This window comes from Lissotriton helveticus, chromosome 6 (genome assembly GCF_964261635.1).
Source record: "Lissotriton helveticus chromosome 6, aLisHel1.1, whole genome shotgun sequence".
Classification (NCBI taxonomy): Eukaryota; Metazoa; Chordata; class Amphibia; order Caudata; family Salamandridae; genus Lissotriton; species Lissotriton helveticus.
The window spans coordinates 1,083,196,801-1,083,223,023 of NC_136067.1; the positions used below are offsets into that span (position 1 = coordinate 1,083,196,801).

The following is a 26,223-nucleotide window of genomic DNA, read 5'->3' on the forward strand; positions in this document are numbered from 1 at the left end:
TAGCTTATGGTGTGCAAAGAACTGCAGTTGCCTCCAAGTGAATTCCCAGGAAGTGCTGATTTGGTGTCCATTTCATGTCCTGCTTCATCAGGAGAAAGTTCATCTATACAGGTAATCTTGTGACTGGTAAATATATCCACACTGCAAACAATATTGAAGTCTAGAGCACATAGATCTCTTACAGATAGCTATAAATGCCTTAAAAAAAATTGCCGAAAAAATTGTGTTTGCGTACTCGCTCTGTTTTCAGGGCAGCATGTTTTCATTGGTGTAAGTTTCTGCTAAGAATAGTTATGTGTATTAGATCAGCTCATTCAATAGCAGCAAACCATGCGTACGGGACCTCTGCGAATGCCCCAGAGAGCGTACTTGTTAGACCTGATACGGAACTCTTTTCAAGCCCCCACTGCAGATACGTTTGTCTATGACTGCCCAACCCCTTTCAAATATGAGCGAGATGAGATAATTCAGCCCGCTCATGCTACATGGTACTGACTCATAGGGGGAGTGAAGGAAACAATTCTCAGTTTGATTTTCAGTTTGTGTAATTGTCATGTCTAGATTTCATGTATGTATAGTGCAACGACTGAAGAATTGACCTATATGACTCGCTGTGATGACATACTACAGTATATACAAACCTAATAAAATCTGTTTACAAAACAAATTCAAGTTAAACATGCATGTGTTTGCCTATCAATGGACTTGGGTTAGTTCCAGGCAGCTCGATGTTGGCCTACAGGTTAAAGTGCAACGTGCAGGTCATACTGTGCTGTGTCTTAGCCTGTTGTGGGGCTAAAATAATCTATGGCGACTTTTCGAGTGCTAACTTGATTAAATGTGTTTACTTCCCACCGGTCGCTACATTGCAAGCCTTGGTTTCAGTAAAGCACAAGTCGGTGGCCTCCTTGCAAGTCCTCACACCCTTAGCCATAAAAATAGGGTGGAGCAAATGGCGGGGATCTTCAGCCAGTTTGGAGGAAGCAACACAGCAGGTGCAACCAAGATTTCTTGCGATATGAGCAAAGCCTGCACAAGATTGCTTCTCCCTTACGTGCCCAAGCGGGATTAAAATATGTAATTCTTAGCACAAGGAGTCTCATGTAGAGTATATCCTGCAGGCCTGAGCTTACAGTGAGTCTCGCAGAAAAGGTTGAACTTTCGCCAATATGTGGTTATCCAGTGCTGCAGTAATTGGGCTTAGGTGAAGAGTTGCCCACTCCTTTTCAGACTAAGTAACCAGTATTTGCCTCTTCATTGCGCTTTTCCAAGCAGATGACGGGCAAGTGCATACTTTTTGCTTCTGTCTTCAAGCTGACGATTACTTGCTCCAGCCTGAAGCGCCAGGGGATCTCTCCTCCTCGAAAATAATTCTTAGTTGGTGTTTGAGTGCATCTTCTGGGGCTCTCAGAACCATGATGAGGAACTTGATTAGGCTCCACTGTAATGCCAAATCTGGCCTACCGAGACCAAGCTCCGGCCTCAGCCTTGCTTTTCTGGCTTGCAGTGGAGCTAGCAACACTGATTTTTTTAGTGCTTTGGGCTGTGCAGCTATTATGAACTTATCCAGGGCGCCCAGGAAGGCCAGGTGTCCATAGTTGATAACCAGTATCTATTTCGCTTTCAGGACTGTCTGCATTGGCTTAGCAGTTGGGCTTATCAGGTGTTGGCTCATTTGCTTCAAAGTGTGGATGGCTCTGTCTGCCTTTGCTCTGAGGTGTTTTAGGTGGGTGGCCGGTTCTCCTTTGACCCAGGCCCAAAGGTAGTTGTAGGCTGTTGTGGTCCCTATTTGATCTTCTCCCAATTGCCAGTGGGCTTGCCTTTTGTGTGGACATTTTCCAAACACAACTATCTTGGTTTTGCTCTGGTTGACAAGCATATGGTTATCCTGGTTGTAGCAGTAGAGTGCGTTGAGGGCTGTCTGTAGGCTCACCCTAGTATGATCCATTATTGTTTAGTCATCCGCAAATTGTAAGATAGAGAGTCTCTCACTTCACAACCTTGGAGCGCTTAAGCTGGCTCTTTGCAGGACAGCCCCCAGATCTACAGTATAAAGATTGAAAAGTAAAGGTGCCAAAACGCAGCCCTGTTTGAGGCGACTCCTGATGTCATTGTGGTAGGGCTTGTTTTGACATGAACCCATGTTCCCTGATATAAGGATAGAATTGCCTTCAGGAACTTGTACGGGATCCCCCAGGCTGTCAATTTCCCCACAGTCTGCCGCAATCCACCCTGTCAAATGCAGTGCTGTAATCTATGAAACAGCAAAACAAGGCCGGATGCCTTTTCTTCACCTCTTGTATAGAAAGGTATGCCAGCGCAATGATGTTGTCCACGGTTGAACTGTGTTGCCTAAATCTGCTCTGATAAAATAGGAATATTCCTTTCTCATTTACCCATGACTCCATCTCCTTCAGGCATAAGCCTTAGCATCTAAATCCAGCACGGCAGCAAGCCTCTAGTTAGCTGGACAACATCGGTCGCCTTTTTTATGGATAGGGAATAGAATGGATCCTCTCCAGGAGTGCCCATCATTGCTGTCATGAAAACGTGATTGACAAGTGGGGTCAAGATTGGAGCCCAAAATGCCTGTGCTGATTTGAATGTTGGGCAGTCCTGGCAAGTATCACGCATCAGGCGTGACTCTAACGCCTTTCAGTGTGGTGTTCCACCTCACCGCACTAAAAATGCATTGTCACGCATTTTGCCCACTGAAAGTGCACTCTGCTGACAGCGCCGAAACTGGCTACAGTAACGCCAGGGTGCCAGCGCGTGCGCTGGCGCCTCTGACACGATGTGCGCAGGCTGCTGCTCGCTCTCTGCAGACTTGCCAGCAGGACTCGGGAGACAGTAATTGACATGATCGTGCTGCTCTCGGTGAGACTGAGACTGCTCCTTGCGCAACAATGCTTGCTACAATGTTTACGAGGGCAGGCCAGGCTGTGCTGCTCTGCCTGCATTCATTTCCGCTAGCGGTGCTGACCTTAGTGAGTCACTTACTCACCTGCTGCCTAATTACTGAGACCCGGGCGGGGCCTGCCCTGAGAGTTGTGCGTTAATGGCTGTGGCGCCCGTTATCATGACCCCAGGAAGCTCAACAGGAAGTGAGGTTGATCTCTCAGAAGCGGCGGGGACTCCACCGACTGGAGTTAGCACTGCTGGTGTCTATGTCCCGTCGCCGACGGCCGTCCCAGTCAGACTGTGACCGTGTGAGAGCGAAGGCCCTGCCTGCTGAGTGCGCAGTAAATAACCAGGCCGGCTTTTGTTCCACTGGCGCGGCCGGGACGGCAGGCACTGGCAGCATTGACTCGACGTGAGAATGACAGTCTCGCATTCATCATGGTAACGCTGCGTGCGGGCAGACACACTGCTGCATGCAATGCTGTGTGGCTGCCGACGGACCCCCAGTGCTGCGGCTCAGGGCTCACGGTCGCAGACCCGTCACCCCCGGCTGGTGCTTGGCTCACAGACAGGGCAATGCCTGCCACAGTCAGTGGATTGCCAGCTGCAGCTACAATCACTGGACTCGATGGAAAGTAGTACAGTCTGGTTGAAGTCACACAGAAACAGTAAGTACTACTACCGTAATTCTCTGGTCACTGTGTGAGGCAGCCTGCTGCCACTGAGACTGTAGTGTGTTGTTACGGCCTAAGTGTTGTGTTGTTTAATATCATGGTTGCGCAGCCTTTTACAGTACAGACAGGTTACAGGAGGGAGCACTAGGGTCAGCGCCCTTCCATTTCTGGTGCTCTGCAGTAGTTTCAAGAACTTAATGGAGTTTCTTGTTGTTCAAATGGCTGTAATTGCTAATATTTAGAAGTTTACCTCATCTTCATTGCATGATTTTTGCTCGCAAGAAAGTGTCACTCATAGTCACTGAAATGTCACTCATAATCTCATAGAAGTTATGAAAATGTGACACTTGGCAATCTGAAACCTTGGCAGCTATAACATCATTATACTGGGAATGACTGGCTTGAAGTTGATGACCAGCCTGAGGCTGAAGCCCCACACTACCATCCTCTCTTGTATATTTTGACAGACGGGACATGGTCCAAACACCACCACAACTGAGCATGACCACATTATGCATTACCTTAATGATGCGTCTGGGACAAAAATATTTTGTTTCACCTTTGGGAGACCAAACCGCCTTTTTGACAAAGACAAGATCACCCACTTTCCAAACAGACTTCCGTGCACCCATCTTCTTGTCAAACCTGCATTTGTAATTTTCATGGTACCTTTTCACTCTCCAAGTGTTCATTATACTGCCCATATCTTTTACACACAACCATAGGGGATTTAATTTAGAACCAGCAGCCCTACCCTTGAGCTTTTTGAATGGAGAACCAATCACGCTGTTGGGAGTATTTCTGTGCGCCCATAATTTTTCCCAAAGGATGGGCTTGAGAGGGGATCTAGTCTCTAGGGCATTTTGAGCAGAGGCTCTGACTATTCTATTCGATCTCCAACAGTAGCGATCTGAGCTGGGAGCCGATACTTGGGTGTGACCTTTCGCGCTAAAAATAGTGTGGGGCAGAGCACGAAATAATGCCAAACCGGTTAATTCGGTTACCGCAAGACTTGGTGCAGCTAATGAGCCGCTCGGCGCCACTTTTCGCCTGAGGGAACGGGCCGCCCGCTGTCTGTGTGCTGGACCGGGAGACGCGATGCCGACCGCCATTTTATGTCCACAGACTCCGATCCACTTCAGGACGGTCCACAACCCTCCCTACTGATCCGGATACACCCCATGAAGCCAGCGAGGTGAGCGTATTGCAATCCAAGGAGAAGCGGCGCCTACCTTAGAATCCCAGACTTTTGCGCGACGAGAGGGGTGTCCCGATTGCGATCTTGAGGCGCCTGACCCCAAAATTGCGTGGCGGCTGAGAAGCGCTGCCTTACTTGTTCCGATTTTGCCCTCTGCGCTCTATTGCAGCGAGTTTACCACTCTCTGAGCCCATTCTCAACTGGACTCTCATATGCGGTCTGCTATAACGCTGCCTGCAGCCTGCCTGAGCGAACACGACCAGCCCATGCCGCCTGACCTTAAGATGACGGAATTGGGACATTGTAATACACACCACCATGCTCGGCCATGCTCGGTGACTGTAACCCAGGCCCCACAGTGATCAACATTGGAGACCAGTGCCAGTGAGGCTCAGTACCAGTGCCAGTACACATCCGTGCCAATGCCCAGTGCTAGCAATGCTCAGATAGCCAGGACACAGGATCCCAATGCAATGAATGTGCGCTCCTTAGCGCTACCATCCGCATCTTGAGCCACAACACAGCAAGAAACCCAGATGCTTGGGGCTCGATTCCCCGTGTAATTGTCTTGTGTCTACACTACAGAACGCCAGTTCTAGTAATACGCGAGTGAGCGGGGTGCCGGGAGAGGCACGGTCTGCTTCGGGGGCGGAGACCCCCCCACAGATACCGGCGGAGGAGCGACGAAACGTGGCGGGACAGACCGACCCCTGATGGGTGCTGAATCGGAGAAGCGACCCAAACTCGGCTGAGCAGGAGACGTAGTGGCGGAGCACCATGGCGCACCACCGCACTGGAGACGCCTGTCTCCAAAATGTCCGCCCTCCTGAAATAATCCCAGCAAACTCGTTGCTCTCCCTGTCAGAGACTGTCTAATAGCACGAGCGCATTGCTGACAGGGAGATGACCTCCGTGTTGGGCTAGAGGGATGTCAATATCAGGAAACCAGCTACTGTTGTAAAGCCCCAGCTCACACTACTGAGAAGGGGCCGCCTGACCCCAAAATGGCCACCAATAAAGACACAAACTTAGAAACAAAGGACTCGCTTACGCCAGCTTTTTCACCCATCGGAGATGAACAGAGTCTAACTGCCCGCATTCTCCAACAAGACAATACAGCCCCCAGGCAGGAGATACGTGCCTCTGTCTGTTCAAACCTTATGCAACCTTCCCCCCTCTCCGCTCCTACTCTTTCCAGCTTCGGTCCTCTGCCCTCACATGCCCTTGCCCTTTGTCCCCACCCTGTTTTCCTTTGAACCTTAGACAGACTTCCTTTCGTCTCTATGGTTGTCTCTTTCCTTATCTTCACTCCCTCTCCTCCCCTACCCCCCACTACTTTCTCTCGCCTTTCACTCCTCCCCTAATTGTATTGCCGATTGTTTGATTTAAGGTTTACTTGTTGATCTTCTTCTAGTATATTGTTGAACCACATTGTTGCACTTCCTGTCGTCTCTCCTATTAAGTACCGATGGAGGGCACGGGTCAAGTGGGGAGCCTGAGGTAATGGTTTCTGTATATTTATTAATTGTCTCAGCAAGGACAGGGTGAAACAAAGAAAACGTTGGACCAGCGGCCGGTGAAAAAATGTGTCGAGGGTCAGAGTCTTTGGAATGGGCTAATGAAGAAAAAGTAGCATAGATGTTAGTGACTTTGCTAGTAAAGTAATCAGCTAAGGAGTTGCAAAGATCTTGGTATGGCTCAATTACAGAGACAGATGGGGGAGTGGATAGAATGTCAACTGTTTGAAACAGTTTTCTAGAAGAATTGTGTACAAGCTCTATTTGAGATAGGTAGTAGGCCCTTTTATGAGAGATTATGGCACGCTTGTAAATAGCTATGGCAGCTTTGTAGCTTTGTTTATCGTGAAGATTATAGTGCTTTCGCCAATGTCTCTCAAGGTTCCTGCCGTGCTGCCTCTGCAGTCTAAGTTCCTCTGAAAACCATCTGGCGGATTTAGTAGAACGGTTAGGAAAAACTAACTTGATGGGCACCACCTTGTTGAGTGCCTCCAGGAGCCAATCATGATATTTGATAGACGCCTGATTAGGGTTGGTGGAAGTATCAAAAGGGGGGGTCGTGAGTACTTGGGTAAGCAGAGAGGGATCTAAATTTTTCCAGTCACGGATACTCTGTGCAGTTTGTGATTTAGATTGTGCTGGATTAGGGTTATGTGCTTTAATACAGAAAATGACTGCGTCGTGATCTGACCAAGTCAGAGGTAGCACCTTAGTGAATGATATAGCAGAGTTGTTGGTGAACAGCCCATACAAAGTGTGACCAGCTTGATGGGTCGGGGCTGTGACTAGTTGATGTAGTCCTAGTGCTTCCAAATCGGCAATAAGTTGAATCGTGTCTTTGTCCACGGGACATTCAAGATGGAAATTAAAATCTCCCAGGACTGTGTAGTCCGACGATTCTGTGCACAGTTGTAATATATCGCCAAGATTGGAGAGAAAATGAGTGCGTGGGCCTGGAGGTCGATAAAGAAGACTGCCCTTAAAGACTTGGTTGTTATTAAGTGTGATGGAGAACTTAAGAACCTCACTGGTCAAAGCGGGCATTGGTTCGGTTTTTAGGCGAAACTTAGCTTTATGGACTATGGCAAGTCCCCCACCCCTACCTAAGGGTCTGGCCAGTTTGGATACAAGAAAACCCTCAGGAGTGGCAGAGCAAAAGTCCCGAGGCCGCATCGCCCCAAGTTTCTGTGATGAACAGAATATCCAGGTCTAAGTTGCTGATTAATTCCCGGATTTCTAAGTTATGCCTAGGTAAGGATCGATTTCAAAAAGGGGGTGGTGATGGACAGAGTATCTGAGTTAATCAGAACACTTCTACCCAGTCAACAGATCAGGGCTTGATCCATCACTGTTTTTTAGCTCACTGCACCAACCCAGTTCAGAACCTGGCTATATGCAAATTAGTCTGTCCCTGGCCCAGTGCATCATGGGAACAGGGCAGACCAAACTACCAAGCCAATTCTTCACTGGAAAGGAAAAAAGCTTCCGGGGACCGGTTTCTGGCATTACAGCCATCTTCGGCCCAGCTTGCTTGAGTCCTGATGGTGCAGTGAGCAAGGGACTCATGTCTGAGCATACCCTTCCACACTCATGGTGGCCAAAACAATTTCAAAAAGGGGGTGGTGATGGACAGAGTATCTGAGTTAATCAGAACACTTCTACCCAGTCAACAGATCAGGGCTTGATCCATCACCGTTTTTTAGCTCACTGCACCAACCCAGTTCAGAACCTGGCTATATGCAAATTAGTCTGTCCCTGGCCCAGTGCATCATGGGAACAGGGCAGACCAAACTACCAAGCCAATTCTTCACTGGAAAGGAAAAAAGCTTCCGGGGACCGGTTTCTGGCATTACAGCCGTCTTCGGCCCAGCTTGCTTGAGTCCTGATGGTGCAGTGAGCAAGGGACTCATGTCTGAGCATACCCTTCCACACTCATGGTGGCCAAAACAATTTCAAAAAGGGGGTGGTGATGGACAGAGTATCTGAGTTAATCAGAACACTTCTACCCAGTCAACAGATCAGGGCTTGATCCATCACCGTTTTTTAGCTCACTGCACCAACCCAGTTCAGAACCTGGCTATATGCAAATTAGTCTGTCCCTGGCCCAGTGCATCATGGGAACAGGGCAGACCAAACTACCAAGCCAATTCTTCACTGGAAAGGAAAAAAGCTTCCGGGGACCGGTTTCTGGCATTACAGCCGTCTTCGGCCCAGCTTGCTTGAGTCCTGATGGTGCAGTGAGCAAGGGACTCATGTCTGAGCATACCCTTCCACACTCATGGTGGCCAAAACAATTTCAAAAAGGGGGTGGTGATGGACAGAGTATCTGAGTTAATCAGAACACTTCTACCCAGTCAACAGATCAGGGCTTGATCCATCACCGTTTTTTAGCTCACTGCACCAACCCAGTTCAGAACCTGGCTATATGCAAATTAGTCTGTCCCTGGCCCAGTGCATCATGGGAACAGGGCAGACCAAACTACCAAGCCAATTCTTCACTGGAAAGGAAAAAAGCTTCCGGGGACCGGTTTCTGGCATTACAGCCGTCTTCGGCCCAGCTTGCTTGAGTCCTGATGGTGCAGTGAGCAAGGGACTCATGTCTGAGCATACCCTTCCACACTCATGGTGGCCAAAACAATTTCAAAAGGGGGGTGGTGATGGACAGAGCTTGTTTCCTTTCCAGTAAAGAATTGGCTTGGTAGTGTTCTGCTTAATTCAGATACTCTGTCCATCACCACCAGGTTCTGAGCTGGGATGGTGCAGTGAGCTAAAAAACGGTGATGGATCAAGCCCTGATCTTTTGACTGGGTAGGAGTGTTCTGCTTAATTCAGATACTCTGTCCATCACCACCCCCCTTTTGAATCGTTTTGGCCACCACAAGTGTGGAAGGGTATGCTCAGATGTGAGTCCCTTGCTCACTGCACCATCAGGATTCAAGCAAGCCGGGCGTAAGACGGCTGTAATGCCAGAAACCGGTCAAATTTTTTTTTTTACCCCGGAAGCTTGTTTCCTTTCCAGTAAAGAATTGGCTTGGTAGTTTGGTCTGCCCTGTTGCCATGATGCACTGGGCCAGGGACAGACTAATTTGCATGTAGCCAGGTTCTGAGCTGGGATGGTGCAGTGAGCTAAAAAACGGTGATGGATCAAGCCCTGATCTTTTGACTGGGTAGGAGTGTTCTGCTTAATTCAGACACTCTGTTCATCACCACCCCCCTTTTGAATCGTTTAGGTAAGGATCGGGCATTAATAAGGGCAGCTGAGTAAGGGGGCCTTAATTTCGAGCGGGAGGACTGAATAGATGGGCATAGATCTGAGAATGAAAAAAGACATGTAGGACAAGGATTACTAGGAAGCGTAGGTAGTGACACTCCAAACATAGGAGAGCAATGGTGTGGAAAAACACGTACGTTTATCTCTCTTAACTGGTCGGCAGTGTACCGGATTAGCGGCGCTTGGTGTGTGGATGTATTTTGCACAGGGGGGGTGGCCCTAGGCCCGGTCCCGGCGCGGACAGGCGCAGACGGGCTTGCCTTAAGCGCGCCTTTGGCGCGCCCGCTGCGCTCGTCCGCTGCGCTTCCGTGATGGCATAAAGTTTAAATAGCCGAGTAGGCGAGCAGCAAGACTGCTAACCTCTCAGCCCGGAAGTCCGATGTAGCCCTTCCCAGTATGGCCTGTCTATCCCTCCACAACAAGCCGAATAATCGGTGGTGGAACGGGGATCGCGCCTCTAGCAGCACTACAATAGTACACAAAGAATTTAGCAATCAAATTACAATGTGGAAAAAATTATAGTGCCAACAATAAATTAAAATACAAATTGTTTTTAAAAACCGCTAGGAGCCCCACACGAGAAACGTCCGTCAGCGGGTTCGTTTTAAAAATGGGTAACTAGGGCAGGAGGCGCGTTGGTACCAGCATGTGGTCAAAGAAACATTCGCCATTCACGTCAGAGAAAATCCTCTCTCATCATACAGGGATCTCTCACCCCGAAAAGCTCACCATTCGAAATGTTCAATTCTTCTCTAACATTCCCGTAACCTTTTGCACAGCTGGGAACATCATTCAAAGCGGGCCAACCTTTGACCACGAAATCCATAACTGGTTTTCTTGTTTTGTCACTTTCAGAACAATCTTTCCCTCTTCTTTATTAAGAGCTGACTCCTTTACCCAAGAAACCGAGCTGTCAGGACTGTTGGAAGTATTTTTCTCTACGGGCATCCTTGAGAGAAAATCAGACAGAATATTTTGTGAGACCAGGCAGATACTGTACCGAAAAATTGTATTCCCAGAGTCCTTCAACCCACCTCTTAATTTTGGGTGTAGTGCTCTCAACAGTCCTACCAGAAAACGTGTACAAGGGGCTTGTGGTCAGTCCTAACCAGGAATGGTAAACCCCATAAGTAAAATCTGAAATGATTGATGGCCCAAGAACAGGCCAAAGCCTCACGCTTGATCACCAAGTACCGCTCTTCCTCTCCTCTCAATGAACGAGAAGCGAAACCAATGACCTTCTCACTGGCATCAACCATTTGGGATAGGACAGCACCCAAACCCTGCACACTGGCATCTGTGGTCAGGATAGTCTTTTTATGTACATCAAAATGACCCAAAGTTGGCATGCGCACAATTTCCTCTTTAACTTTGTTAAAGGCATTGACACAATCTGCTGACCACTTGAAGTCAACACCCGTTTTAACAGTAATCTCAGAGGTTGTACTACACTTGCAAAGTTCTACACAAACTTTGAGTAGTATTCCGATAAACCAAGGAAAGATTTCACTTGGTCTTTGTTTGATGGAGCTGGTGCCTGTAATATCACTTCTACAAGATCAATTTAGGATCTAATGCCCTCACTAGAGATGGAATGCCCCAGATAGGATGCTGACCCAACCCTGAATTTACACTTCTCACTTTTCAGAGTGAGTCCACGTTCTTCTAATCTGGACAGCACATGGAGCAGTACCTCATCGTGTTTGGCTCTATCCTGCCCATAAACAAGTATATCATGTTTAAAAATAGTACAGAGTCAATCCCAAATAACACATTTTTCATCACTCTCTGAAAGCATGCAGCAACACTCGCCAACCCAAATGGCATTCTGGTAAATCTAGAAGCGCCCAAAGGGGTTACAAAGGATGTAAGTGGTCTCAAATCTTCATGTAGTAAGATCTGATGATACGCTGACAATACGTCCATCACGCTGAACATACAAGCACCACCCAACTTTGCGAGAGCTTCATTAATATTTGGCAAGGGCTGCCTGTTGACCCAGATACAGTTATTTAAACCTCTCAAGTCCACACACATCCTAATTTTACTGCCCTTATCTTTGCGAGCTAAAACAATTGGAGCCAACCATTCTGATGACTCAATTTCCTCTATAACTCAAAAATGGAGAGATTTCAACATGAGGTTGGGTACTTTCCTTACTCTGTGTACTACCGGTTTCGCCTGGTCTTTTGAAATAATTTTGTGGCTATGTTCATTAAGAAGACCAAGTCCTCCACTGAAAACCCTAGGATAGTTTCCAACAATATCTTGATTGTCACCTTGTTTTATGACTAGCATAACTTGGTGAGGTGCATTTGGGTTCGAAATAATTCCAAGGTCTTTTTGATGATGCCAACCTAAAAGATTATCTCCATGCTTGGCAACATATATTTTACCAACTGTTTCTCTTCCTTCGAACACAATGGGTTGTATGGAATACCCAATTAAGTCCTTAGTGTGACCCCATACCCTACAGGGTTGATGTCCGGTGGCAAAAGTTTTATATTGGACTTGAAAGTGGCATAGCAAAGTTTGTCGCTCAACAGGGTATAAGGTGAACCAGAATCAACCAAACATTGGAACACTTGTCACCAATGTATACATCACATTTCGGCATGGTCACAATATCAGTATCAACAAGTTTTACATCATGCACAGGCTCAGAATTGCTTTCAGTAATGCATCGCTTGCTGAGAAGATTCTTTATCATCCTCAACAAAGTTTACTTTTGTGTTTCTACACATTCTGGTAGAATTTCCTCTTTCCCTACAATTCCTGCAATTTGTGCTTTTAGCAAAACGCTGGGAAAATTTGGTCCATGGTTCTGGCTTCCACACCTAGGGCAAAATTATAGTTGAACTTTTGTCTATCAAACTTAGATAAACCTCTCTCCTGCTTGACATTTGTTTTACTCACAGTTGCAACTTGAGTGTCAAGTGATACATTTTCAAGATTATCTTTAGTTATGTTGGCATTGTTATCACTAGGATTGGCGCAGCTGCGTATTCCTTTAATCCAATGGGAGGTATGCTCAATACTCTCAACAATAGTAATGGCATCTTTGTGATTCAGATTTTTTTCATAACAACTTTTCTTGAATTCTTAAGTCATTAGTGCAACGCACCAGTTGATCACGGATAAGGGAGTCAGATAACTGTTCAAACTCATAAGTCTGTGCCACTGACTTTAAAACTGCAACATAGTTACCAACTCTCTCACCTTTGGCCTGCACGCGCATAATAAATGTGTGCCTTTCCATGACCTCATTTAATCGTGGTCCAAAATGCCTTTGAAGTTGTAGTACACTCATTTCAAAAGCATCATTAGGTTCTCCAGCCACTCTGCCTATTGTTATGGGATCCAAACTATCTTATATATTCCTGCCTTCAATGCCAAGATTATGGAGAAGAACTGCTTGTTTCCTTGCGGCAGATAATTTTTCACCACTGATGGCTATGAGGTAGGAATCAAAAAGTGGTTTCCATTTCTTCCAAGGAAGAACAGGCTCACCTCGCTCACATCAAAACTAAGGAGGTTGGCTCATGCCACTGGACGTTGGATGTGAGGCGGGAGACTATGCGGGATACAATAAAACGGCAACAGAGTAGATCCCTTAGCTGCCGCGTGACGAAGAAGATAGGCTCCCTAATACTTCTATAATGGAGGTTCTTTTCCCCGCCCCACAGCGCGACTACGGTGACCCGGAAGACCATCATTCTGGGAGATCCTACACGCCACACCCGAACCAATAAGGAGGCAGTCTGTCAGGTCACGTGGCCAGAAAAAGCAGGAAGTAGAAGACCACAGCGCGCCAGTTCGAGAGAAGGAGGAAGACGCTGACCGAGTGGAGGATGCCGCGACGCGTGGAGACCAACCCGAAGAGACTGTACCCAAGTGTCCAGAAGAGCCCGACGTCTGGAGCGAAGATTGGTTGAGCCGGGGAAGACGCAGGAGCCGCCACAACTCAGGAGAGTTGTGGCTCACACGGGTACGTGAACCAGTACCGCGGGAGTAGTGTGGGGAGGAGGAGGAGTGGGGGGGGAGCGAGCGACAGGGGAACGGCAGGGAAACGACCTTGGAACGACAAGCTGTAAACGGGGAGGAGCACTGGCATTGTTGTTTTGATAATCACTCCTCGACAAAACAAGCTGCATGTACGCCGTTTTAGGAATTCCTTAAGTACTTCCCCACCTCACCCTATCTGTTTCCTACTGCATCATAATTTTCTGGGGCAATAAGAGTGAAAGAAATCCCCCCCACCAAGTGCATATGGTGTGGTGACAGTAGACAACATAAAGACAAGCAGGACATGGGCAGTGACCCCTGTGTTTTTTTCTCAATTTTTTCGAGCTGAAGCCCGAGGGAAGCCAAACTCCAAGGAAGGACGAAGTCACTTACAGACCATCTGATGGACCCCTTTTGAGGACACCCGCCAACAAACTCATTGTTTCCTTATGTTCTAAGATACTTGACTACAATTTCCAGGACTCTATCAGTATTTTTTCAGTTTAATATCCTGCTACAGGGTTGACCTACTTCAATAAAACCCTACAATATTCAACCCATACGGCCGCCTCACTTCTGTTGCCAACCGTCCCTCCGACATTTGGTGTCAGAAGTGGAATCCGAGGAAATTGAGGCCGTAGTAAAAAAGATGGCCGAGGGTCAAGAACGTTTGGAGAAGATTATGGCCCAATTTTTAGAAACTGCAGAAACAGAGCGGAAAGCCTTGCACAAAACCCTTACTGGAGAAAGTCAGACACAAGTGACCACCATAGGCAAACTTGCCGAAGCCTTAGGGCAACCCCGAGGGTATGCCACCCCTCCCTCAATGGTAATCCAGAAATATGTTGTGGGTGAAGACCCTGATTTTTTTCTGTCTTAATTTTGAGAGACTAGCCCGGGCAGCCCTATGGCCTGAAGATAGGTGGGGACAATATTTTGGACCGCTCCTTACTGGTGATTTACAAGCCGCCTACCAGGTTGCAAATCCCCTTGGGAACAATCCTTATCCTGACATAAAACAATGCATACTAGAAAGAATGGGTATTGACGATGAGAGCTATAGAATGCGGCTTCGCCAAATCAAAGAAGGTCCCCAAGAGAACCCCAGAGCTTTATGTTATCACATAAAGGATGCGACGGACAGATGGTTAAAGCCTTTGACTTCCGCTAAAGAGAACATATTAGAAAAAATCTGTTTAGAACAGTTTCTTAGTTCCTTACACCCCCCCATCCAGAGATGGGTGCGTCAACATACTAATCTGAATCTAGATAGAGCAGTAGAAGTGGCAGCCGCCTATTTTTGAGCACAAGAAGTACAGAAGGGAAAAGACGATAACAATTGGAAGTCTCCTATTAGTCATTCCCCAAGGAATCCCCGACTGCGTCACGTTTCCCGGAAACCAGAGTCGATAACAATTGTCCCGAACCCTGTAGTCTCTGCACCCAGACTATCCCCTCCTTTTAGACCCCAATGTTTCCAGTGTGGTGCCTTTGGCCACATAGCTAGGGTATGTCCTCAGAAAGAGGAACCTATGGAAATTGGATATGTGAGAGCTCTATATAGTCAAACCGGGGTAGAACAGTCCCCCTTCCAAAGACAAATCGCAGTCAATGGAGAGCCTAGGCAAGCATACATTGATACAGGGAGCACACAGACCCTAGTGAGGCCCCAAATCATCCCAGGGGGTCCTGTACCAACCACAGGTGCATTCATGGAGACTGTAAAACATATCCCATGACCAATGCAGATATTCAACACACCCCTACAAAACGGCCAGTGAATATCGGGGTAGGACTCCTTCCCGAACCAGTACTTTTAGGTACTGATTATCCTGACCTTCACCAGTTACTACCTAGCCGGGAGACAGGTCAGGACGATTGGAGAGAAGAGGCCCCATTTTTCCATGAGACAGACCCGGGATGGGAACCCGGAAAAGATAGGAAAAGCAAGCAACAAAGAAGAAGAGAAAAAAAATGGGGAAACCAGTCCTTTTGACTCAGTCAGACAATCCTTTATGGAACCATGATCAAAATTTTCATACAGCCCAGAGAGAAGACAGAACTTTACAGGAAGCCTGGAGACAAGCAGCTGAACAGGAAGATCCATTACAAGTAGGTCCCCAGTTCTTTATAAAGAGGGGGTTGTTATATAGAAAAGGGGGTAAATCCCAACCCATTCAATTACTTATACCAGTTCCCTATAGCGAAAAGGTATTATTCCTAGCCCACAGTCATTTACTTGGTGGACATTTCGGTGGGGAAAAAACCGAGAAGGCCATTCTAGAAAGATTCTACTGGCCAGGTATATATCAACAGGTTAGGAAATACTGTAGGGAGTGTGCTGTGTCCCGAAAAACCAGTCACCATCTTCCACCCTTAGTTCCTTTAAAGCCATTACCCATCATTGACATACTCTTTTCCAGGGTCGGCATGGACGTCATTGGGCCACTCTTTCCTTCACGTAGTGGGTACCGCTATGTTTTGGTTCTGATGGATTATGCCACTAGATTCCCAGAAGCCATTGTCCTCCGACAACCCAACACCACACAAGTAGCCAAAGCTATGATCACCATCTTTTCCCGAGTGGGCTTCCCTAAAGAAATAATCACTGATCAAGGGACTCCTTTCACTTCTAAATTGATGAAGCAGGTCTGTCAGCAGTTGAATATTAAACAGATCCGTACTGCTGCTTATCATCCGCAAACAGACGGATTGGTAGAACGATACAATGCTACCCTAAAAAGCACGCTAAGGAAGATGTTAAACCTAGAGGCACGTAAGTGGGAGGATATGTTACCACTAGCCTTGTTTGCCATACGATGTGTAAAACAAGAGTCTAGGGTATTCCCCCTTCGAACTACTATATGGAAGGGCCCCACGTATCCTTATGGATATGGCCCATAAAGAGTGGGAAGAGGAGACAGATACCTCCAAACCTCTGTTGGAATATGTGACTAACCTCAAAACCCATTTAAATCAAATTATAGAGATTGTAAAAACCAACTTGGAACAAGCTCAGGATTCCCAAAAGGTCCAGTACGATAAGACGGCTAAGGCTCGCTCTCTACAAATGGGAGATCAGGTTCTCTTGCTGCATCATACATCAGAACATAAATTACTAAGCCAATGGCAAGGACCATTTACAGTAATTAATCAAATAACCCTTGTCACCTACAAAATGGAAATGGTCCTTCCGTAAGTCCTACTCAGATCTACCATATTAATCTACTTAAAAAATGGGAAGGCCCCACATCAGTGTTCATTGCCGAACCATCCACCTCTTTAATCGACCAGAGTGTTGATATAGACTTGGATGACACTCTCAGACAGGAGTTAACAGAGGCACTGCAACCAGTGAAAAATTTATTTTCTCTAGTCCCAGGTAGAACTACTTTGGTAGAACATGAAATACACACCATACCAGGGAAAACTGTCCTCTTACGGCCCTACCGAATCCCTGAGGCTAGGAGGGAAGCTATAGAGCAGGAAGTGTTACAAATGCTAAAACTAGACATAATTGAGCCTTCCAAAAGTGAGTGGAGTTCTCCTATAGTACTCGTCCCGAAGCCAGACGGGTCCATCCGCTTTTGTATCTACTTTAGGGAGGTGAACAAAATATCACAGTTTGACGCTTACCCCCTCCCTAGAGTCGATGAGATGATAGAGAGGTTCAGGAAGGCTCAGTATGTTAGCACTTTAGATCTCTGTAAAGGCTACTGGCAAGTACCCTTAAAACTTCAGGATAGAGAAAAAACTGCCTTTTGCACCCCTACTGGGTTATATCACTTCAGAGTGTTACTCTTCGGGCTACATGGAGCCCCAGCAACTTTCCAGAGATTGATGAACGCCATGTTAAAGGATCACAGTCAATATGCAGCTGCATATTTAGATGACCTCATTATCCATAGCAATTCTTGGGAGGAACATCTTCAACACTTAACAGCGGTAGTTCATGCTTTGGGTAACAGTGGCTTAACCATCAACCCTGCCAAAAGCCGATTAGCTGCCCGGTCTGTTAAATAACTGGGGTTCCTCTTAGGTGAAGGATGTATAAGACCTCAAGAAGAGAAGGTAGCTGCCATATCCCAGGTTCCATTTCCCAAAACAAAAAAAGATCTGAGAGCGTTCTTAGGCTTGTTGGGGTATTATAGAAGATTGTTTCCCCATTTTTCACAAGTTGCTAGTCCCCTAACAGATCTATTAGAAAAAGACATCCAAACAGAGAAACGCCTAAGAAATCCTTCTCCTGTGGAACAAGCTGCTTTTCAAAAACTCAAACAACTTATTTCCTCCCAGCCCTTTCTTCTAAATCCAGATTATGAGAAGCCTTTTATCCTCCAAACAGACGCATCTGACCAGGGTATTGGGGCCGTCTTGTCCCAGACTGATGACAAACTTCAGGAACGACCAATTCTTTTTATCAGTCGCAAGCTATACCCTAGGGAGACTCGTTACGCAGTGATCGAGAAAGAGGCACTCGCAATTAAATGGGCAGTGGAAGCACTCCGATACTATCTGGATGGTAGGAAGTTCCTCCTCTTCGCAGATCATGCACCACTGGAATGGGTGCCCCAAAATAAGAGTCCTAATCCCAGAATTCTACTATGATTTTTAGCTCTTCAACCCTTTCAGTACACTGCTCACCGTAGGAAAGGAAAAGAACAAGTCAATGCTGACTTTCTCTCTAGGTATCCTCAGAGTCCTTTTCTTGTAAACAAGAAAGATAGGGTAGGGGGATGTGAGGCGGGAGACTATGCGGGATACAATAAAACGGCAACAGAGTGGATCCCTTACCTGCCGCGTGAGGAAGAAGATAGGCTCCCTAATACTTCTATAATGGAGGTTCTTTTCCCCGCCCCACAGCGCGACCACGGTGACCCGGAAGACCATCATTCTGGGAGATCCTACACGCCACACCCGAACCAATAAGGAGGCAGTCTGTCAGGTCACGTGGCCAGAAAAAGCAGGAAGTAGAAGACCACAGCGCGCCAGTTCGAGAGAAGGAGGAAGACACCGACCGAGTGGAGGATGCCACGACGCGTGGAGACCAACCCGAAGAGACTGCACCCGAGTGTCCAGAAGATCCCGACGTCTGGAGCGAAGAGTGGTGGAGCCCGCGGGACACGCAGGAGCCACCACAACTCGGGAAAGTTGTGGGTCACACGGGTATGTGAACCAGTCCCGCGGGAGTAGTGTGGGGAGGAGGGGGGGGAGCGAGCGACAGGGGAACGGCAGGTAAACGACCTGGGAACGACAAGCTGTAAACAGGGAGTAGCACTGGCATTGTTGTTTTGATAATCACTCCTCGACAAAACAAGCTGCATGTACACTTCCCCACCTCACCCTAACTATTTCCTACTGCATCATAATTTTCTGGGGGCAATAAGAGTGAAAGAAATCCTTCCCCCCCCCCCCCCCCCCCCCCTACTCAAAAACCCCAAGTGCACATGGTGTGGTGACGGTAGACAACATAAAGACAAGCAGGACATGGGCAGTGACCCCTTTTTTTTTTTCTCTCCATTTTTTCAAGCTGAACCCCGGGGGAAGCCTAACTCCAAGGGAGGACGAAGTCACTTACAGACCATCTGATGGACCCCCTTTGAGGACACCAGCCAACAAACTCATTGTTTCCTTATGTTCTAAGATACTTGACTACAATTTCCAGGACTCTATCAATATTTGTTCAGTTTAATATCCTGCTACAGGGATGACCTACTTCAATAAAACCCTACAATATTCAACTCATACAGCCTCCTCGCTTCTGTTTTCGACCGTCCCTCCGACATTGACATGCTGCAAGAAAGAGTAACTTATTAAACTAACAAAATATTTTAAAACAATAATTTAACACAACAATCTAATATAACAAGGCAAAACAACAAGCTAACTAAACCCAAAATTTCCTGTATTGGAAGTTGTCAGCTGAATAATTCCACAACTGCTTTACATCCTTAAGGTACTCATGCAAAATACGAGACGTGCTTGCTGCTGCTGGTATTATTTAAATAAAGAAAGTCAAACTAATGAAAATTAACACAATAAATTAAAGTAATTAACTTAACTTGAGGATGTTCTCTTCATGAAGTGTGCCGTTGACGAGCTTCATAAATTTACTTTGGTCTTCCTCTTGAATAGTTCATACAGCAATTGGTAGGCTGTTGATTAAAGCAAGTCAATTCAATTCAATTCAATAATACTTTATTCGATTACAAAGTATAATCATAAAAGCACAAGTAAAAAAAACATTTGATAAAACATTATACGAAAGTTCAAAAGTTACTACAAGGGATGGGGAGGGCACCATAAGCAAAGACAACATACCAAATATGGTTAAATTTTATCACAACATGATTGTTTTCCTGCATTTAAAAACATTCTTTAAAAAAGCTGTTACTGATGCTACAGCAAACACAGATTCTAATTGCTGCAGTTTAACATAAGCGGGCCAACAGGTCCTTATCCCCAACAATTTTAATACCGGGAGAATCCATGCTTTCCTGTACACAGTATAAAATTTGCAGAAAAACAAAACATGTATGGTGGACTGGTCTGACATATTGTCACAGGGACATTTACAAAGCTGCTTTGACCAGTCATTGGCTGCTGGGAAACTTAATAACCTATGGATAGTACCTAGTCGAAATCGGATCAATAAGAATCTATCATAATCAGTCGTTATCAGTTGTAGGTATGGCTGCAGAGTAAAATATATTAAAGTGAGATTGTGTGCTTGTACCGAAGATTTACTCATTTCCACACACTCTCTGATCATTCAAGAAGCTCAGACAGATTTTCTTTAGATCCTTCCTACTCATACTAGTCATAATTAGTGGTTCATCATAAAAATCCTGGAGGCCTATTTCATAGATAAGTTTTAGCATAAATTAACCATTTAATTAGTTTCACCCCATCCAGCCCTCTACAGTCATTTATTATCTCGCGATTAAAATTAGTTCCCTCTATTGTCCATATCCTGTGCCACAACAGAACCGGTGGTATCTTTATTATGTCTTCTAGATAGGTCAAACCTAACTCTGAGTGGCAGATATAGGAGGAGGTGCTGTTCGGGACCATCAGTAGAAATCTTAAAAATATATTTTCAGCGACCAGCAGAGAGCTTACATTCGCGTATCCCCATATGCCTGCTCCATATGTGGCTACGCTAACAGATTTTGCTTTATAAATATCCAGTAATTCTGCAGTTGGTCGCCTATTTAGTTTCCTACTGAAACTGGCTAATGCAGACAAGTTCTTTAAATATAGCAATCTCCTTGTCTTAACAGTCTACACCCATGGCCCCGAAGAATTAACAAGAAAATTACTTTAAGTTTTCAATTAGTTTATTATCAATGAAGATAGGTCTCGTCTTGGGGCACCCTGTGCCACAATTCATTGTAAAAGTTTTGGCGGAGTTTATAGTTAGGCCCCTATCTAACATAAAATTGGTATAACTAGTAGCCAGCCTTTGCAGTCCTAATGGGGTGCGAGACATTAGGGCGGCATCGTCCGCATATAGCAGTTCGGGAATGGGGCGTTTGCCTGCCTCTGGAAGATTTTTACATTCCTGTACCAATGACTTCTCTAAGTTATTAATATATAGTGTAAACAGCAGCGGGGCAAGGACACAGCCTTGCCTCATGCCCCGTTTAACTTTAAAGTGGCTAGTGTATTCCCCCCTCAACCCAAACCTCACCTGTGCCCTTGCCCCTATATAAAACTCTCTAATAAAAGAAATTAATACTGGGTCAACTCCTAATTCGGCTAAAATAGCCCATAATTTAATATGTTTAACGCAGTCAAATGCCGAAGATAAGTCGACAAAGACCAGATAAAGTGGTTCCTTTTTTGCTGCAGTATATTTATTAATTAGGTTATTTAAGTTAAAGCCCTGCTCGATTGTGCCGAGCTTTTTACGGAATCCGTACTAGATATCGCTTAGCACAGAATATTCCTCTACCCAGTCTTGTAGCTTGTTTAGTATTACCCGACCTACTATTTTCGCCGTTGTCCAGTAAAGAAATTGGTCGGTAGCAGGCCGGGTCGGTGCTGTCCCCTTTTTAGGTCTCGCCTTTTCCCATTCCGCAGGAATGGAAAAGGAGAGAAGTCTAGTGGTCAAAATACTCGTCAAACTTTGTCTTTTTCGGTGCGGTTTTCTTCGAGTTCACGTGAATCACGTGACCAAACAAGCACGCGCATCAAAGGCATCAGCCTCCCTCCCTCCCTCCTAATTGCATTTTTTCATTCACGGCCGCCAGGCCGTGACACCACATCAAAGGGCTTCTCTCAGCGTGCTCTCTGCGGCTTCTCCTCCCCTAATTATTCATGGCTGGCCGGCCGTACTTTCAGTTTCCCGGCCGCTCTTGTTTTCCTACCCTTTGTGTCTCCAAGATAACATGCTATGATAGAAATGCATCGGGATTGATGTAACAATACGTAAATGTTACAACAATGCTTCAAATACAAAACTGCAGTCATATTCCTTGGCCCGCTTTAAATCTAAGCACACATTAAATACGTTTGTTTAGGAGTGCAGCGTGCGCTCTGCGGCTTCTCCTCCCCTAATTATTCATGGCTGGCCGGCCGTACTTTCAGTTTCCCGGCCGCTCTTGTTTTCCTACCCTTTGTGTCTCCAAGATATCTTGCTATGATAGAAATGCATCGGGATTGATGTATGCAGCGCTGCTTCTAATCACCTCTTTCATTGTTTTTACCCAGTGCACACGTACTGTACACAGGGCCAGAAAGGTCTAACCACGAGAGACACCACAGGACAACTCCACAAACAGCCTTTCTTTGCTTATAAAAAACGCAGATTATGGGTTTTACCATTCCAGCTGCTTCCCCCAGTGAAAGTTGGGTAACAGTGAATGACCAGTCTCCAGCAACATGTTCTATTGCACGATGATTTCTGTGTTTTGACATGCAAGGGAACGTTATTTTCTAAGAGTTTGCAGCGAGTTACATTCTTGCGGAAACACTTGCACACAGCCCTCACTCACAGTGCACACAGCGCACTGCGCACACACAGGCACTGCGCACACACAGGCACTGCACACACACAGGCACTGCACACACACAGGCACTGTGCACACACAGGCACTGCATACACACACCGGCACTGGGCACACACAGGCATTGTTCACAGGCACTGCGCACACACACCGGCACTGCACACACACAAGCAATGTTCACACACACACAGGCACTGCGCACACACAGCCACTGTTCACACACAGAGGCACTGCTCACACACACAGGCACTGCGCACACACAGCCACTGCGCGCACACACCGGCACTGCGCACACACCGGCACTGCTCACACACACCGGCACTGCTCACACACACCGGCACTGCTCACACACACCGGCACTGCTCACACACACCGGCACTGCTCACACACACAGGCAATGCGCACACACACCGGCAATGCGCACACACACCGGCAATGCACACAAACACCGGCACTGCGCACACACAGGCACTGGGTACACACACCGCCAGTAAACACAAAGAAGCACTGCGCACACACAAGCACTGCATATATACACCGGCACTGCACACACACACACACAGACACAGTGCACACACAGGCACTGTTCACACACACACAGGCACTTCATCATGCAATAGGTCTTGCATTTACGCGAGTTTAAGCTATTGGCATTGTAAATGGCAATGCTGTTTATTTATGTTTTAAAAACCAAATCATAAACAAGCATTGGCATGGCCAATAGGTCTCGGCTTTGGGACCTTATAAGTATTTAGTTATGCAGCACAATATCGTTGGTACAACAGCATCAACTGTTGCATGGCTAAAAACTTGAAACGGTCCCAAAGGCGAGACCTATTGGCTATGCCATTGCTTGTTTATATATCGGGACAAGGATCGACTCATACCATGTGTCAAAGACGCCCGAGCTAACCGCGTTAAAGACTTGGCTGAGGAATATTTTCTTTAAAGATATCCACGGGTACTCCGTCCGGTCCTGCTGCCTTACCTCCTCTACTTGCTGTAATGGCCACTATAAACTCTTCTAACTCAAAAACCAATGCCGCACCTTTCTCCCTAGGCAATACAACTTGTTCCATCCCTGTAAGGTTGCTAGGATCTATCCCTGTGCTCACCTCCTCGGGTATCTCCGGTGAGATTTCATCATATAGTTTCCTAAAGTGCTCTATCCAACTATTTTTGGAGATAGCCACCTCTATAGTGGCAAACTCCTTATCTCTAAAGAAGGGGGCATTCACTGCCCTCCAGAAAGCACAAGAATCTTTAGAGAGAGAAGCTTCCCGTAGAGCTATCCAGGCATCATCCCTCAAGCTCTGTCTTCTGTCTTTTAGCGCACAATTATACTTTTTCCTCGCTTCTCTGATTGTGGCTCTATCTTTGGGTTCAGTATGAAGGGCGTGTTTAAGGTTTCTATATGCCCTAGTACAGTTCGAATCGAACCAACCTTTTTTTCCTTTGTGTTCTTTCCTACCTTTTATGGTGATAGTGAGGGCCTTCTTAATATACTCTGTAATGTTTGTGAAACCAGCAACAATATCCTTTGGCACAGCATTTTTATCCAGGTACACTTGAAAACTATCCTGGCACTTCTTCGTCACACCGGCCAGAAATTCAATAGGGACTACTTTCTCCCATTTCACGGTGTAACCATTTTGCCTAGAAAGTGATCTATTTTCCAACATACCGATAAGGGCAATAGCATTCCTTTGGTTTTGTCCAAACAGACTGATCTTCAGGCTCTGAGCATAGTGATCACTTAATGCCACGTCGTGGGTACAAAGCTCTTCAATGATTTTGCCATAACAGTTGGATACCAAAATATAGTCTAAAATGGAGAAAGTTACACGGCCATTAAACGTGGGGCAGAAAGGCACAGACTGGTGACATAGTGATTTAGCAAACCCTAGATCTAATTCAAATATTATCTCGTTCAGGAGTTTCCCATATTTTGTCTGTGTGAAGTGCGGGATATAAGTTTCCATATCATACGAAATTCAACAGTTCCCAGACTCCCAATAGGGGCATTGGGCGGCATTAACCCCCCCCCCCCCCCCCCCCGAGTATAATCAGATCTCTACTCCGTATCTCCTGTAACTTGTGCAAGTGACCACTTCTCTCATTTACTATTTCTTCTAGTAAATCTGGCGGGACAGTGTTGTAGTAGTTCACCAGTATTACCATATGGTTTATATATACCACAAGTTTAATGATTTGGTAGTAACAACCTTTACAGACTAATTCTAATTTTACAAGATTAATTAGGTTAGATATGTAGATACACAGCCCCTCTTTTGCTCTGCCATATCTAGAGGCTACTGCCGCAGTGTGTACAGTTTTAAATCCATTGATATGTATAGGATCTATCGTCCAATTCTCCTGTACAATAATGATATCAAATTGATGTATAAAATTAGTCCAAACTACATTTGTTACTTTAGATTTCAAACCCGCGACATTCCAAAACACAATGTTACAAATGCCCTTTTCTTTATGAATTCTAATTACTAATGATATGTTCTGGGAATGTTCTCTCAGTGTAATAGTTGCGATATCCTGATTAATTACATACTCTTCAGTATTAGAAGCTACCCCTAAATCAAAATCTAAATTTTCCTGTTGCATAGTACTTCCATATGTATCCTGAGGACCACTACTAATGCTACCATTGTCAGCAGTCTGGACAGAATCATTAAGTCAGTCTACTTCCTCCAGACTTGGCAAAGCACTAAATCGATTAGAGGTATCTATACCGTAGGTTGTAGTAGGATTTTTCAAGGGTGCCCCCCCCCCCCGCCTCTGGGTGTCGTTATTGAGATGGTAGGGTTTATAGAAAAAACCAAGTGGTAAGGTATTAATCTGATCAGGATGGATTACTGTATTACCTGCCCTGTGAAGGATTAGGTTAGTTAGATGCGGGGTCTTGAAATTTAATATCACACAGTCTCCTTTCAAATCCTTCCGTCCCCTTCCAATCCATCCTACCCGTCTAGCCATTTTGAATTTGGCAAATAATCTATCAGTTAAAGCCGTCTTAGCCCCAAGCCACGATAGAGATTTATTCCTGAGACTTTCACAGGTCTCCCCTGTTCCTTTGCGTAATCTTGGTACATTGGCTAAAACCACAGTATATGGGGTAGCGGCAGGGAGTAGGTCTATATAAGGAACCTGTTCCTCGAATACATACGCCGCTGGGAGCACTATGGGTGGACTAGTTCTGGTTGGCTGAATGGTGTTACTCCTAGTCAAACCAGATAAACCAGATAAACTAGTATCAACCCCCATATTTCTATTTGCATTATATGTGCTAGAGTTTGGAGCTTTTAGATTACAACTTAACTTTACATTGGTTTCTCCATTAGAACTAAAATGAGGGGCATTAATTCCTGGAAGCAAATCGTATTTACTACTAATTTTAGATAGTACACACTCTATAGCTCCAAGTCTCTCACAGAATTTTCCCAGCGTATCCTTAAGAAAGCAGTCCATGACTTCTAATTTATTACACACTTTAAGTACTTCATTCTGTAAACTGGTATCCAAAGTTATTTTCCCTTTTGCAGTTGCCCCAGTTCTATTCACATGATTGTACTTAATCCTCTTTGCCGAATTTATTTGTTTGGGATTGGACGTCATTACATTCTTTCCT

At 45.8% G+C, this 26,223-nt stretch overlaps 2 protein-coding genes across 2 annotated transcripts in view; one reads left to right on the forward strand and one right to left on the reverse strand.

Moving 5' to 3' along the window:
* PDCD2 (programmed cell death 2) overlaps positions 1-19,721 on the reverse strand; it is a 519,296-nt gene extending 499,575 nt beyond the window's left edge. The window contains exon 1 of the mRNA XM_078648732.1: positions 19,628-19,721. Coding sequence (XP_078504858.1) covers positions 19,628-19,647 — 20 coding nt within the window. The 5' untranslated portion in view covers positions 19,648-19,721. The remainder of the gene's footprint in view (positions 1-19,627) is intronic.
* NUP133 (nucleoporin 133) overlaps positions 1-26,223 on the forward strand; it is a 1,231,428-nt gene that overhangs the window by 154,612 nt on the left and 1,050,593 nt on the right. The window contains exon 4 of the mRNA XM_078648729.1: positions 4-111. Within this exon, the coding sequence (XP_078504855.1) occupies positions 4-111 (108 nt within the window). The remainder of the gene's footprint in view (positions 1-3; positions 112-26,223) is intronic.